The sequence below is a fragment of the Leuciscus leuciscus genome (assembly GCF_965113295.1).
Source record: "Leuciscus leuciscus genome assembly, chromosome: 11".
Taxonomy (NCBI): domain Eukaryota; kingdom Metazoa; phylum Chordata; class Actinopteri; order Cypriniformes; family Leuciscidae; genus Leuciscus; species Leuciscus leuciscus.
In genome coordinates this window covers 22,632,285-22,646,181 of record NC_138735.1, presented here as the reverse complement: position 1 = coordinate 22,646,181, position 13,897 = coordinate 22,632,285, and the positions used below count along the sequence as shown (strand labels likewise).

Below are 13,897 nucleotides of genomic sequence, written 5' to 3'. Positions count from 1 at the left end.
TTTGTTTATCTCACTCTTCCCCTTCCAATTGCTTTATCTTTCTGTCATTGTGGTGTGTGTTATCTGCTGCATGAATGCCCCCCCCCACACCACCACCAGCACCACCACCACCACCACCACACACACACACATACATCTTCTGTGCAAGTCTCCCACCACTCTGAAGCTGATTAATGTATCTTTTGTGAGTCTGTGTGTATGTTGTACAAACCTGTTTTAGTGTTGCAGGTGTGTTTATTACCTGTTCTTGTACTTTGTAAGTGTGTGTGTGGGATTTGTTCTTTCGGACGAGTTGGAGCACATTACTCTGATCGATCTCCTGCTGATGTGAGAGGAGATAGGCCCTACTGAAATTGATGCACATTGCACACTTTAACACACACACACTTTAACACACACACACGCACGCACGCACGCACGCACGCACGCACGCACGCACGCACGCACGCACGCACGCACGCACGCACGCACGCACGCACGCACGCACGCACGCACGCACGCACGCACGCACGCACGCACACACACTTTTCTATCATGGTGGGCCCTTTCCATTGACTTCTGTTGTTTTATGCTGAATTCATAATATTTTCTATTTTCAGCCTCTAAACCCAGCCATCACAGATACCATTTTGCATTTGTATGTTTCTATTAAGACATTATTTGGAGTGATTTTTTAAGCCATAAACATGTTTTGTGACCAACTCTTGAGAAAAGTCATACTAATACTAATACTAGTAATAATACTAATAACAATAACAATGCTTCTACTACTACTAATAATAATAATAATACAATTAAATGCACGCACATAAACAGTATATACTGTATATATATATATATATATATATATATAGCTTTTTAATCATCAGTTAAATCATCCTCTAATAGTGCAGGAATATGTATACTTTTTATTAAACGCTCAGTCTCTTGTTTGTTACGTGTGCACAAGCATGAGCAGTAAGTTGCTGGCTGCAGTTCACTTAACGGCCACCGGTGTCGCTAATAACAATGGTCTCTGAATTCTACATATAGCCCCTATAAAGCCATTAGTCAAAACAATAACAAAGGCGTAGCTTGATGACGCCGTGAATGAGTGTGGAATCATTGGAGTTGTCGTCTTCATCTCCACAGCAGATGGAAAGCAATCCAACAGGACTCGTGAAATCATGTTCATGGATTAGTTAACGTATTAAAGTTTTATTAACGTTACTGTGGCGTGAAGCAAAGGAGGGCTGAGAGCCTGGGATATTTTACGTTGCTGTTTTAATGCTTGTATGCCGCATTCGGCTGCTGCTCCTTTAGTTTTGTTGTTTATGTTTATTTTATGATTAAAGTTAATGTCCGCCTCCTTCTTCCCTGAACTTAAACTTTGTTACAGTTATGTTAGAACACTTAAATTCATCATTTTATTTCATTTAATGAAATAGCCACAAGTGCTGAATTACTACTCATATAGGTCACTTTATTTGACAAATTAAAATTGTGGGGTAACGCAGCCCTGTTTTACTTGATCAAAACCCTCCTACTAAAAATACATTTGAGTGTGTTAGTTGAAAGTTATATTATAACGTTACTCTGTGTGTTTGCTTAGTGGCTGGTATGAGGCACTTGTTGCACATTGCAGTAAGCTAGATCGATATTATAATATCATATTAATAAAAGCTGGATGACTTGTGTTGCTAAATGGCATGCCAATAATAAAAAAATATATTGTATGGTGGATAACTGTGTATTACAGTTACTTCAAATACTCTACAAACACTACAAATACTCTATTTTCACTCTATGTTAGCCACTTGACAAAATAGTGTTGTCTCTGAGGCATGGCACAGACATGTTACTTGTGGTAAATCAAGAAATCAAGAGATTCAAACAATAAGTATAAATAGTTTAATAGTTTTGGAATAATTTAAGTTCAGCAAAAGTCAACAAAATATATAACATTGTTCTTGTGGTTTTTGGATATTTGAATCTAAAATTATTACATATTGTACCTTTACAGTAATATATTGTTCTGCTTACTACCATGGGATAGGAGAAAGAATTGCATCATCAAATTGGACACCGGTCACCTAATAATGCAAAAAGTATTTCTGTGAGTGTAAGGTTTATGGATAGAAGTTATTGGACTAATGTGTGTGTTCCTTCTCCTGAATGTATGTGCATAATGCTGCTTTTGATCAGCCTTCGCTCCTTGATCCCTACTCTTTATGCAGGAACAAGGTAGCCTACTTTGGTACCCTGCCAAAGGCACCTGGTGCGACCTCTATCCAACACAAACACAGCAAAATAATTTGCAATTTAATTTTTTTTTACGTTCTATGCCAAAGACGCCGATATCTGTATATGATAACTAGTGTGCTTTTTGGCTTTTTTTTCTGACATGGTTTTGTCAGATATAGATATGCAGATTTGTCTGAGCTGATTGCTTTATCTCACAGAGGAGTGAGGCGTGTGTAAGCTCCTATCAACTGGCAGCAGAGACTCTCAGTGCATTATTCATACTCTGAACTTTATGTTCCGTCTCCACCCACTCAACACACCTCTACATATGAAGCGCTCACTCTCTTTCTCTCTCTTTCTCTCTCTCTGCCAGGTGCTGAATATTCATTTGGGATCTCTGAGTGATCTTTGAGGGTGTGAGTGAGTGAGTGAGAGAGAGAGAGAGAGAGAGAGAGAGAGAGAGAGAGAGAGATAGAGAGAGAGAGATAGAGATAGAGAGAATGTGTCTGCCAGTGAGTGATGTGTTTTGTGCTTGTCTCTATTACCAAATTTAAATACATCTTTAGTTCAACCTTGTTAATAATTTAAGTTATTTATTCCTTCTTAAATTAATTGATTGCCAGTTTTATTTTATTGTTACAAATTTAATAATTTTTTTCTATATTTATTGCAATTTTTAGTAAAATAAGTATTTAACTTTTTTAATGTATTATTAAATTAATGTTAAATTAATTTATTCTGATTTGGCAAGCCTTTGTCAAGTAACATTCAAAATTTGTTTTAATAAACGTTCCTTTTCTAGTTTTTGGAAACTGTCATTTCTGTCATGCCAATAATGCCCAATACAATTGAAAACAGAGAGAGGAGAATCATGAAAAAAGGGACACTGAAAAGAACAGTGGGAAAACAAAAAGCGATGTTCTGATTGAGTCATTCCTACAATTGTTGGAGTTTTGTCACTAAAGCATTTCATTTTCTTTATCTCTGTTTGACAGAACTATGGGCTGGAGACAGAAAACCTGAAAACTCTTTCTCACAAGCTCAATGCCTCCGCCAAAAACCTGCAGAACTTCATCACGGGCCGCAGACGCAGCGGCCATTATGATGGTCGGACAACCCGCAAGCTGCCCAACGATTTCCTCACCTCTGTGGTGGACCTCATCGCTGCCGCTAAGAGCCTTCTGGCCTGGCTGGATAGGTTAGTCCTGCTAAGAGCTGCATACACACTGAATCAATACATGAATTAATACATACTTAATATTTACACATATTCGATTTAATTGATTTCAAATTCCACATTGATGTGTCAAGTTGGGGTATAGCCAAATTCAGTACCCTTTCACTACTAGAAAAACTACTTTCTCAAACACTAGAGAAAAGGATGTTTGACATCAGATAAAGATTGAAGAAGCATGACCTTAAAGGTAATAGGGGTCTTCTCCTGAAATCCCCAGGGTCTTATGTCATCTTTTGTTGTTGATGGTCAGATAAATGCTGTTGTGACGCGAGTAACTGACTGTGAATTCTCGTAACTTGATAGTGGTAGATCTAGAGCTGCAAGTAAGTACGATTTATTTTGAAAGAAATGAATGCCTTTATTCAGTGAGGATGCATTCAATTGATCAAAAGTGATAAAGAAATGTATAATGCTACAAAAGATGTCTATTTCAAATAAATGCTTTTCTTTTAAACTTTCTGTTCATCAAAAGTACAATGATTTCCACAGGAATATCAATCAGCACAGCTGTTTTTAACATTTATAAAGTAAGAAATGTTTTGTGAATCATGTGACACTGAAGATTGGAATAATGGCTGCTGAAAAATTCAGCTTTGCCAATTTATTTATTTTTCTTTCTTTTTTTACTGTATTACTGTATTTTTGATCAAATAAATGCAGCCTTGGTGAACATAAGAGACTTCTTTCAAAAAACATTAAAAATCTTATCGACCCCAGACTTTTGAATGGTAGTGTATATCATGAAATTATGAGAGTTTTACTATTTACATGAATTATTTTATGGATTAGTTTGAATTTAATATGTATTCCTGTATTGGCATCCTTTGTTGTTCCTTAAAGAAGGCCTCTGATTTTGGGCTTTGGCTCAGAGATGCGGTAGTGATTCCTCAAATGTTATTCCTGGAATGAGAATGACAGAGGGTGTTGTTGATCCAGGAACATTTCCTGTTCGGCAAATCATTTTGTGCATGGTCTTCCCTCCCGTCAATGCATGGCACTTAGAATTAGAGTCACAACTTCTGTGTTGCAGGGTGGACAGAAGTTAGCGACTTGGGGTCTCTTGTTTAGTGTGCACGAGGCCAGCTTTTGTCTGTTCAAATTCAATCATGTTGATTTGTGTTCCACCCCTCAGCAATCAGGTACATAGATGAGTGAAGAGGTCTTATATAACACTGACTCTTTCTCTCTCAGTAACTTCCGCTTCTTTCGGGTCTAGATTGCGCATTGCTCCTGTTCATAGTGATTTCTTTATGAATCACTAGACTACAATATGTTAAAAATTCTGCTGCCAAAGTCATCAATCAAGTCAAGAAATCTGATCACATTACTCCTTTGCTCTATAATCTACATTGGATACAAGTTCTCTTTTTAACTTTTAAATGTCTTCATGGACTTGCTCCCAATTATGTATCTGCACTTCTGCACTATTATTCACCTCCTAACTCTATCTGGGCATCTTAAAACTGTTTATTGTACCTCATTTTCATCTTTCAACAATGGGTGGTAGATCATTCAGTGCTGTGGCTCCGAAACTCTGGAATTCTCTTCCTCCAACTCTTCATGACATCTACTATATCCTCATTCAAATCTCAACTAAAAACCTATCTTTTCTCACAGTATTTCCAACCCTCCTCTGTTTAGTGTTCTGCTTTTTTGTTACTCTATATTTGTATGTACTATGTGATGCATAGCCTACTTATGTTTGATGCTGTTTATGTTATATCCGCTTTATAAAGGCGCCTTATAAATAAACATTATTATATTGATGAGCAGAGAGAGAGAAAGAAAGAGAGAGAGATGTGAGGAAAGTAAGAACTGGAACATTTCTGTCCAGCAGTTGTTTGAAACAGTTTTTTCTTCTCATAAGTAGGTCCACATGGAATCTGTGCACATATTTGGTGCTGCTGATTGTGAGGAAAAATCTGTAGAAATTCTGCTGTGCCACTAATACTGTAATTTCACATCCATTTATCCTCTATGACTCTGACTCGAATGCAAAATTTGAAATCCCCTGTATAATGTAATATTAACAGGAATATATCTATAATATACAGTATATATTAACAATGATATATTATTAAAATAAACTAAGAGTGTCAATATAAGTAAATAAATTAAACTACAATTTATGTTGTGATTCCAGAAGTTAAAGCGTAACTCTCGCCAAAATGCAACCTAGGGTCTTTTTGTGAATCTACCCGAGGCAAACTTTCGTTTAAAAGCATAATTAGGATGGAAACGCCACTTTTAAGTTTGACAGTATTTTCGTTTTCAATCAAATTGCCTTTTGAATGGGAGTGCTTGGGGCACGACTATGATAGCATCAAAAAATCGCTATTTTTAAAACACTAAGAAGGCTCGACACAACATGAAACTTTGCTTGAATTATCACCAGAAGCTCTTCACATGAACTCGAGCATTGAGAACATTGTTTGTGTACACAGAGTTTACTAAAAAGAACGATTTTGATCAACTCACTGTAGCTGTTGTTGTTTCCGTCCGCCAGCTTTTTGTTTGATTGAGTGCAACGTAACAGGGAGGAGAGTAAAGATGGAAAGCTCCTAAAGCTTAGTTATAAATCCTCATATAAGAAACAATACTAAAATTCAGAGTCAGTTCATTCGCATTCGGGGATCGACTATTTTTGACTGTCAAAATGCCGGCGGACACAGCTACAGTGAATTGTTCAAAACCTTTCTTTTTGTTGACTATGTCGTCATTTTCCGTCATGGAAATTTAGAATTTTCGAAAATTGAACCAGATCATCTCCAGACCATGTCGACAAAAATTTATGGAATTCAAGTTGATTCGTCATAAACCCACGAACAAATTTTACGTAGCGCTTGCGAAAACAGACATAGGGCTTTATCGCCGCAACAATTTATCGGATTCAGACCAAACTTGGTACATGTCATCAAAAGCATGACCTGAGGCTACATGCTGGGTTTCGGCACAGCGCTACCTATTGGTCCGGAGATATGAAAAACGGCTATTTTTGCTTATAACTCCTGAACAGTTTGTCCAAAAATTGGACTTGTTAGATTCAGGGCAACATGCCGAGTCAACTGATTTCCAATTTTACCATATCGCCCATTTTGGCTGTCGGCCATTTTGAATTTTGTGCTAAAATGCTGTATTTTAAGAACGCATGAACGGATTGTTACGGAACTTGGTATGGGTCATCAGCACGATGCCCTGAAGGAGCGTGAGAAGTTTTGAACCAGCGCCACCTAGTGGTCAAAAGTAATAACAAATTTCCAAAAAGGCTAATAACTTTGAATAAATCTGGCTATTGAAATGCCTCTGGTCTTATTAGATTCCTTGGGTCAAGCCGAGAACATAGATACCAAGTTTACCTTATTTGTCCGAACTTCCTGTCCGCCATCTTGATTGTCATTCAAAACCTACTTTTTCGAACTCCTCCTAGACCGTTTGTCCGATTTTCACCAAAATTGAATCGTATCATCTCCAGACTGTGTCGATAAAAATTTATGGATTTCGTGTCAATAGACGAAACCGTTTTCGTATACCACAGCAGCAAAGTTGAGGCATGATGCCAAAAGGACTATTCAGGCCTTACCTCTGCAATGCCTTGACATATTGACACCAAACTTTGTATGTGTCATTGTCACTTCACTCTGACCACATCACATCAGTTTTGTAACTGCGCCACCTATTGGTCGAAAGTGATAATCAATTAAATCATATTTTTATTACTGTTTATATGATTTTTCAGCCATTTCGCCTAAAATCCTCTTTAAATGTCTTTAATTGCTCATTGTTGCGGTTGGTCTGACACTTTCAGCCATGTCTTGTCGTCTTATTCTGCTTGGCCCCGATAATGGCTGCTTGCAGCTATATTTTTTATTATAATTTATTAATATTAATATATATTATTACAGTCTAATGTTATTACAATGGAAAAAACCTACATACAGTCAAAATCTAATATAAATGAATATTTATTTTTTCCCTTAATAACTTTAGTTTTTATTGAAGAACATACAGTAATGTTTTGCACCATATTCCATTGTTTTTAAAGCAAAGATGTGTTTATGATTTTGTTAAATTATAGCTGTATAAATTATTTAATGCTTTTTAATTCATTTTCTTTTTGTAAAAAAAAAGTGAACAGAATTTTGTCCAATTTAAACCCTGAAAAATGTAATTATTTATAACAAGTATAAAAATGCATTGGTGAACATCTTTATCTTTATTTTGTTGTTGGGATCAGTAAAAAAAAATCAAAACTTGGCCAGAAGAAGAAAAAAAACATTATTTTTTAAACCTGACATGTTAAAGTGTGTTAAACAGAGCTGACAGTAGACAAATGTGTGCTCGTTGTACTGCGTTGCTTCTTATTATCATAAATTTGAATTCTGCTTAACTTTGTTGCTTTGTCGCTGCAAATCGCTGTCATTATAAAACCCCTCATAAAACACTTATGTTATAGACTGTAGTGCTGCAATATTTCTACTTTTTAATTTTTGTAATGAATGTAAATCAAGTGGGTCGTTTGTGCTGAAGGATCCCTTTGGCACTCAGTTGCTTTACTCGGTCCAGCTCCCTCTGGTACTGAGCCTGGCTTAAAGCTCTGGACTGGGACAGCACCACACAGTAGGACCCTTTCCATCAGACGGCATTTGATTTCCTCTCAGCTACACCCCACTGAGAACGCCATCTCTCTGTTGCTGTGCCCAGACACCCGCAACCCCGATTTCTGATCCTGGACCCGAGAGCAGTCCATACAGTATCACACACAGTTCACATTGGCCCAGTCTGGATTGGGATCAAGCTGAGAGCGCTAATCCACACCAGCTCACGGCTTGCTGACTAAGGTGATCTTGTAGCCAGTCAGTGTTTGGGTTAGGGAGGTTTCTGAGTTTCAGTATCCATTATCAGGAACACACACTGTAGGAACAAGGCCACCGGGTGGGAGGGGTGCTTCGTTCCCCGCTTTCATTAATGATGGCCTAATTACGCTCCCCGGCCTTTCTTCTCTGCCAAAACAGTCCCCAGTAGAGCTGTCGTCTCCCCTGCAGACATAGTGGAAGAACAGAAGGAACTCAGAGAGAGAGAGAGAGAGAGAGAGAGAGAGAGATGGAGGGAGGAACGAACAGAGTTACACTAACACAGGTGAATGGATCTGAAGCCAAGAGACATTATGACTGACTTGAGAGTCTCGGTCCCTTAAGTGTTATTGGTTGATATCCATCCAGGCTGACACCAGCTCTCCTTGCCACTTGCCAAGGCGGTGATCATCGTTTAATGATATCTGGCTACTTCTGTTGGGTTTGTTGTGGGCTTTTCCTCATTTTCATTCACTGTGGGCAGAGCTCCATGTGGGAGGGGCTTATTGAAAAATGCAGGGGAAGTTCTGTCAGGTTTGTTTACCCTTCGATTTCATTAAAGGGTTAGTTCACCCAAAAATGAAAATTCTGGTGAAATGAAAAAACCCTCATGTCATTCCAAACCCGTAAAACTTTCGCTCATCTTCAGAACACAAATGAAGATCTTTTTGATGAAACCTGAGCGATTTCTGTCCGTCCTCTGACAGCTACGAAACTGACGCTTTGACGCTTCAAAGAGATCGTGAAATTAAAATATATGAATTGACCGGTTTAGTCCACATTTTCTGAAGAGACTTGATCTCTTTATATGATGAACAGATTGAATTTATGCCTTGAATTTTTGGAATGACATCAGGGTGAGTAATTATTGAAAAAATTCTAATTTCCTGAACTATCCCTGTAAGAGGCATAATAGATCAGTACTCGTCATATTGATTGTTGATAATTCAGGCGACAAAACACTTATAATGTCAGTTGAAGTTTGTGAAAAGACTTAATATTCAACCTCAATGCAGAACATTGCGAACGCAGTGTACTTCCATTCCTCACAGTCTCATTTTCATTTGTGTCTCTTTAAATTTGGCATTTACTCTAACTGAGGTCTATAGTTTTTGATATTACACTCAGCTCAGCAGTTTTCAAACTCACTCCTTTTCAAATTCTGGCCTAAACAAGCCTTTCGTACTGGATAATCTATTCTTTTCAAATCAAAGTAAACTATTCTAGTAAACCATACTAGAAATAAAAATAAATAATTTTGCATTCTAGCCTCAATATCAGCCTCAAATTTCTTGATGGTCCCCCACTATAGATACCCATATTTACTATTTATGGTGTAATCATTATACCTAGATAAAGGTTCCTGACTCTTTTCTGTAGCTCAAACAGTAGAGCACGGCGCTAGCAATACCAAGGTCATGTGTTTGATTCCCAGGGAGAATGTGAACTGCTAAAATGTATACTTTGAATGCACTGCAAGTTGCTTTGGATAAAAGCATCTGCCAAATGCATAAATGTAAATGCCCGGACATTATTAGTGCTAATGCTTTTTCATTGATTTGTTCAGATAGGAGCTGAAAGTGTTCGGATCCTCTCTCCGTGTGTAAAAGTATCTTTTTAAAGGAAGATAGACAGCAGCACATAAGCAATTACAAAAGCACCCAGACTCTCATGCATTGATCGAAAAACTGGAGCAGGAAGAGGTGAAACTTTGAGGCCTGGCCTTGAGGAGATGGTAGTGGTCTTTTTTGCCCAACTGACGGATTTCCTGTCAGCCTGGAGCCTTCGTGTCCAGATGGCGGTGTGTGCTCAAATGCTTCTAAAGAGCAAAGGTTGGATGTAATGAAGTCTAGTCAATCCTGGAGAGAATCGAGTGAGCTGCATAGATTTCAGTGTCTCGCAGACTAGCTCGGATGACTTGGTTTTGAACTTTTTCTTATTTTCTTGCTGCTATCATTTCTTTGTCTCTCTCTCCCTCTCCATCCCCTCAGGTTTCTTTCGGACAGTTCTCGTGAAGCGTCTGTCCACTGCGTTCATGCTTACTGACAGGTGTCCTTTAACCGGGGTCAGACGCTGTTGCTGTACTATCACCGCAAAGTGATATTTGGGAATCAAGCGAAGTCGCTGACATTTAGGAGTGGAATTTTGAATGGGGATTTGGTATTCGCCTAGAGCTGCATCCCAAATCCTGTTTAGAGAAGAGAGTTTGACTCAGGAATGTATGTTTGGGTGGTAGAAGAGCACTTGTGGAGTCTTTGAATGAATGATTTTCAGCCCAACGGTGAAAGATTGTTAGAGTTTCTTAAATTGTGAGGGGCTTCTGGGTTTGCTTCAGTTGGTATTCCCAGCGGTTTTAGAGGAATATTTAGAGACAAGATGGAAACGATGAACCAATGTTCCTACAGCCCTGTATATATAGCACACAGCCTCAATACACATGACCCACATTCACTTCGTCACTCACAGAAAGAGAGAAACTGGGTCTGGAGTACATTCACGACCAACGGGGATAACCTATAGCACAGCACACACCGACACATATCTAAAGTTTACAAGCACACACACTCAAATTGTCTATCTTGTGGGTCTGGCTCTAAGAATAATCTAACGGTTAATTCCAGGTGCTACTTCTTTTGCAGGTCACCCTTCGCTGCCGTAACAGATTATTCCATGACCCGGAACAACGTGATCCAGCTGTGCCTGGAACTCACTACCATAGTACAACAGGTAATGACATTCATTGACCAAACCAACTAAATCAAACACTCTCATATTAGATGCTAACACACTGAAATTGACACATCTCATGGAAACAACATTTCTGAGTCTAATTCAACCGGGGAAGTTCTTTTAAATATTTATGTAGGTTATATATGGCTGTAGTCTAGCTGTGGAGAAGGACTTTCAGAGCAGATTTAGCTCTGAGATTGGTGCAGTGAGGGGTTTTTCATTTTTGCCAAATACAGTATGATGATGAGGGACTAAAACATAAAATATTGAGGCAGCTGTATATTTTCATTTTATTTCAATAAATAAATACAGTTTCAGTTTCCAAAATTAAATATGTTGCTTTTTTATTGTCACTGAAAATTGTTAAATGATCTGGAAAATATTTACTTTTATTAAATTAAAACTTTTTTACTAACTGAAAACTTTTAACTTTATTATAAAAAAATAGTATAGTGTATTGTACTGTAATTTTCTTTTATACATTTTAAAATTAATCAATGTCACATGATAATATGCATATTAGTTGCTCAAGAAACATTCCTTATTGTTATCGATGTTGAAAACAGTTGTGCTGCTTAATATTTTTGTTGAAACTGTGATACAGTACTTTTTTTAGGATACTTTGATGAATACTGTAGAAAGTTCAAAAGAACAGCATTTATTTGAAATGTATATCTTTTGTAACATTATAATCTATTTACAGTTACTTTTGATTAATTTAATGCATCCTTGCTGAATAATTATTCATAAAATAAAATAAAACTAAACTTTTAAAGACAACACAGTTATAGGCCTTTGTACTGACACCAATCTCATATTAATATCTATTACATAATTTTTTAATGATGAAAAAGATGAAAGGAGTGCACTTAAGATATTAATTTGAAATGAATTTAAACCTCTCACATATCTGCTCCTTTTACGTTCTTCCACATGTTATAAAGAGATTTTAAAAAGCACTATGAGGATGTCAAGAACTACAGCTCATTTGTTTCTGAATGCATCATGGGTAATGTAGTCCTTTAGAGCAGAGCAGGAAGGGAAAATTGATCAGTCTGAAACAATCATTCTAGACAAAAGAGAAACACGAGAAAGGAGAAGGATTCAAGGCTGCTGCAGTCATGTGCATGCTAGTGTGTGTTAGTATGTGTCTGTACCCAGCAGATCATTTTTGGGAGGGTCAGAGGATCATGGCCAGCAAGAGCAGCATTAAATGGATGAGTCTGTCACAGCTAGCTCAGCCTGAGCACTGCGCAAACTCTCTCTTAATCCAGGAGAGATTACAGCGTTGAAGCCAGAGATCTGGTTCTAATCTCAACTAATGCAACTGGTATTGAGCATTCAGGACCAGCAGAGGTCCTTTTCTCAGATCGGCCCCTGTGAGATTAGTTCATAATCCTTTTTTCCCCCAAATAAAACCATTTTAAGTTAGCAGGAGTGTTTTTGGAACATGCTAGCTGGTTTCTACCTGATTCTAGATAATTCAAACAGGTTTAGATGACCAGATGGACTTTCAGCTGGTTAGAACCTGACTGAGCTGGTAGACGATCTTGTGCCAGCCTAAAATGTTCCAAAAACCTGCTTGACCATCTGACTTATCCACTGGTAGTATACCACTGACTAGTCGCTAGTCAACCACCTAAATGAGCTTTAATGACACAGTCCTCATTACTACATTATTGCATTATAGCTTACATCGCTTGTATGGATGAGCGCCCCCTGCTGGCATCACTATTACCTCCATCTTAGTTTTTGTTTGTTTGTGTGTCTCTCTCTCACTGTTTCACTGTGTGTGTGGTGTCTTCTCATGATTTAAAGTAATGGTTTATCCCAAAATTAAAATGTATACATTTTTACTTCTTTTGTTCCAAAGATTCTAACTTTCTTCCATGGAACATGAGTGTTTTCAATACAATGAAAGTGAATAAGGTCTGTGGCTGCTCCAGAAGAAAAAAAAAGCAACCTAACAGCAGCATAAAAGTGTCCATCTGCACATATATTTCATGTCTTCCAAAGCCATATGACAGCTTTGTGATAAACAAACCAAAATTGTAATATGTATTCATCCACAGAGCTCTCCTTGGCATGTTTTGCAAAGTTTGATTTGTGGATAAATTGTTCTTTTGAGTCGGATCTTTTCAGTGAAGTTGGGATAAAATCAAGAATCTGTGATTTGTTAATTCTCTTGAACCCGTATTTAACTGACAAGTACAAAGAAAAGATTTCCAGTGTTTTCACTGATATACTTTATTGTATTTTGTAAATATAAACACATTTTGAATTTGATTGCTGCAACACACTCCAAAAAAGTTTACCAAAAGCATGTTTACCACTGTCTCACATCATCTTTCCTTTTAATTACACTTAAATGTTTGGGAATTGAGGATTCTAATTGTTGCAGTTTTGCAAGTGGAATTTTTGCCCAATCTCGTCTGATACAAGACAGCTGCTCAACAGTCCGTGGTCGTCGTTGTCTGATTCTCCTTTTCATGATGGGACAGATCTGGACTGCTGCCTGGTAGTCAGGCACATCCAGTCTACTGTGTCGAGAGTCTAGAAACCACTCTGTTTTAGCATGTGCAGAATGAGGCCTGGCATTGTCTTGCTTCCCAAGATGTCTTCTTAATGCCATTAAATGTGTGTACAATCCCAATATACGCCTCCATGTCAGTGATACCTTCACACAAATACAAGTCACCCATACCGTTTGGACTGATGCAACTCCATACAATGACAGATGTTTGCTTTTGCACCTGTCGCTGATGGAAGTCTGGATGGTCCCTTTCGTCTTTGGGACTGAAAACTTGATGTCCATTTTTTCCAAAAACAAGCTGAAACATGGACTCATCTGACCACA

At 37.8% G+C, this 13,897-nt stretch overlaps 1 protein-coding gene across 10 annotated transcripts in view; it reads left to right on the top strand.

Moving 5' to 3' along the window:
• Positions 1-13,897, top strand: part of cnksr2a (connector enhancer of kinase suppressor of Ras 2a) — an 84,967-nt gene that overhangs the window by 22,756 nt on the left and 48,314 nt on the right. For 7 of the 10 annotated variants that reach the window (XM_082183346.1, XM_082183341.1, XM_082183338.1 and 4 more), the window contains exons 3-4: positions 3,219-3,421; positions 10,932-11,037. In XM_082183346.1, coding sequence (XP_082039472.1) covers positions 3,219-3,421; positions 10,932-11,037 — 309 coding nt within the window. The remainder of the gene's footprint in view (positions 1-3,218; positions 3,422-10,931; positions 11,038-13,897) is intronic. The other 3 variants (XM_082183343.1, XM_082183345.1, XM_082183344.1) reach the window with 1 other exon arrangement.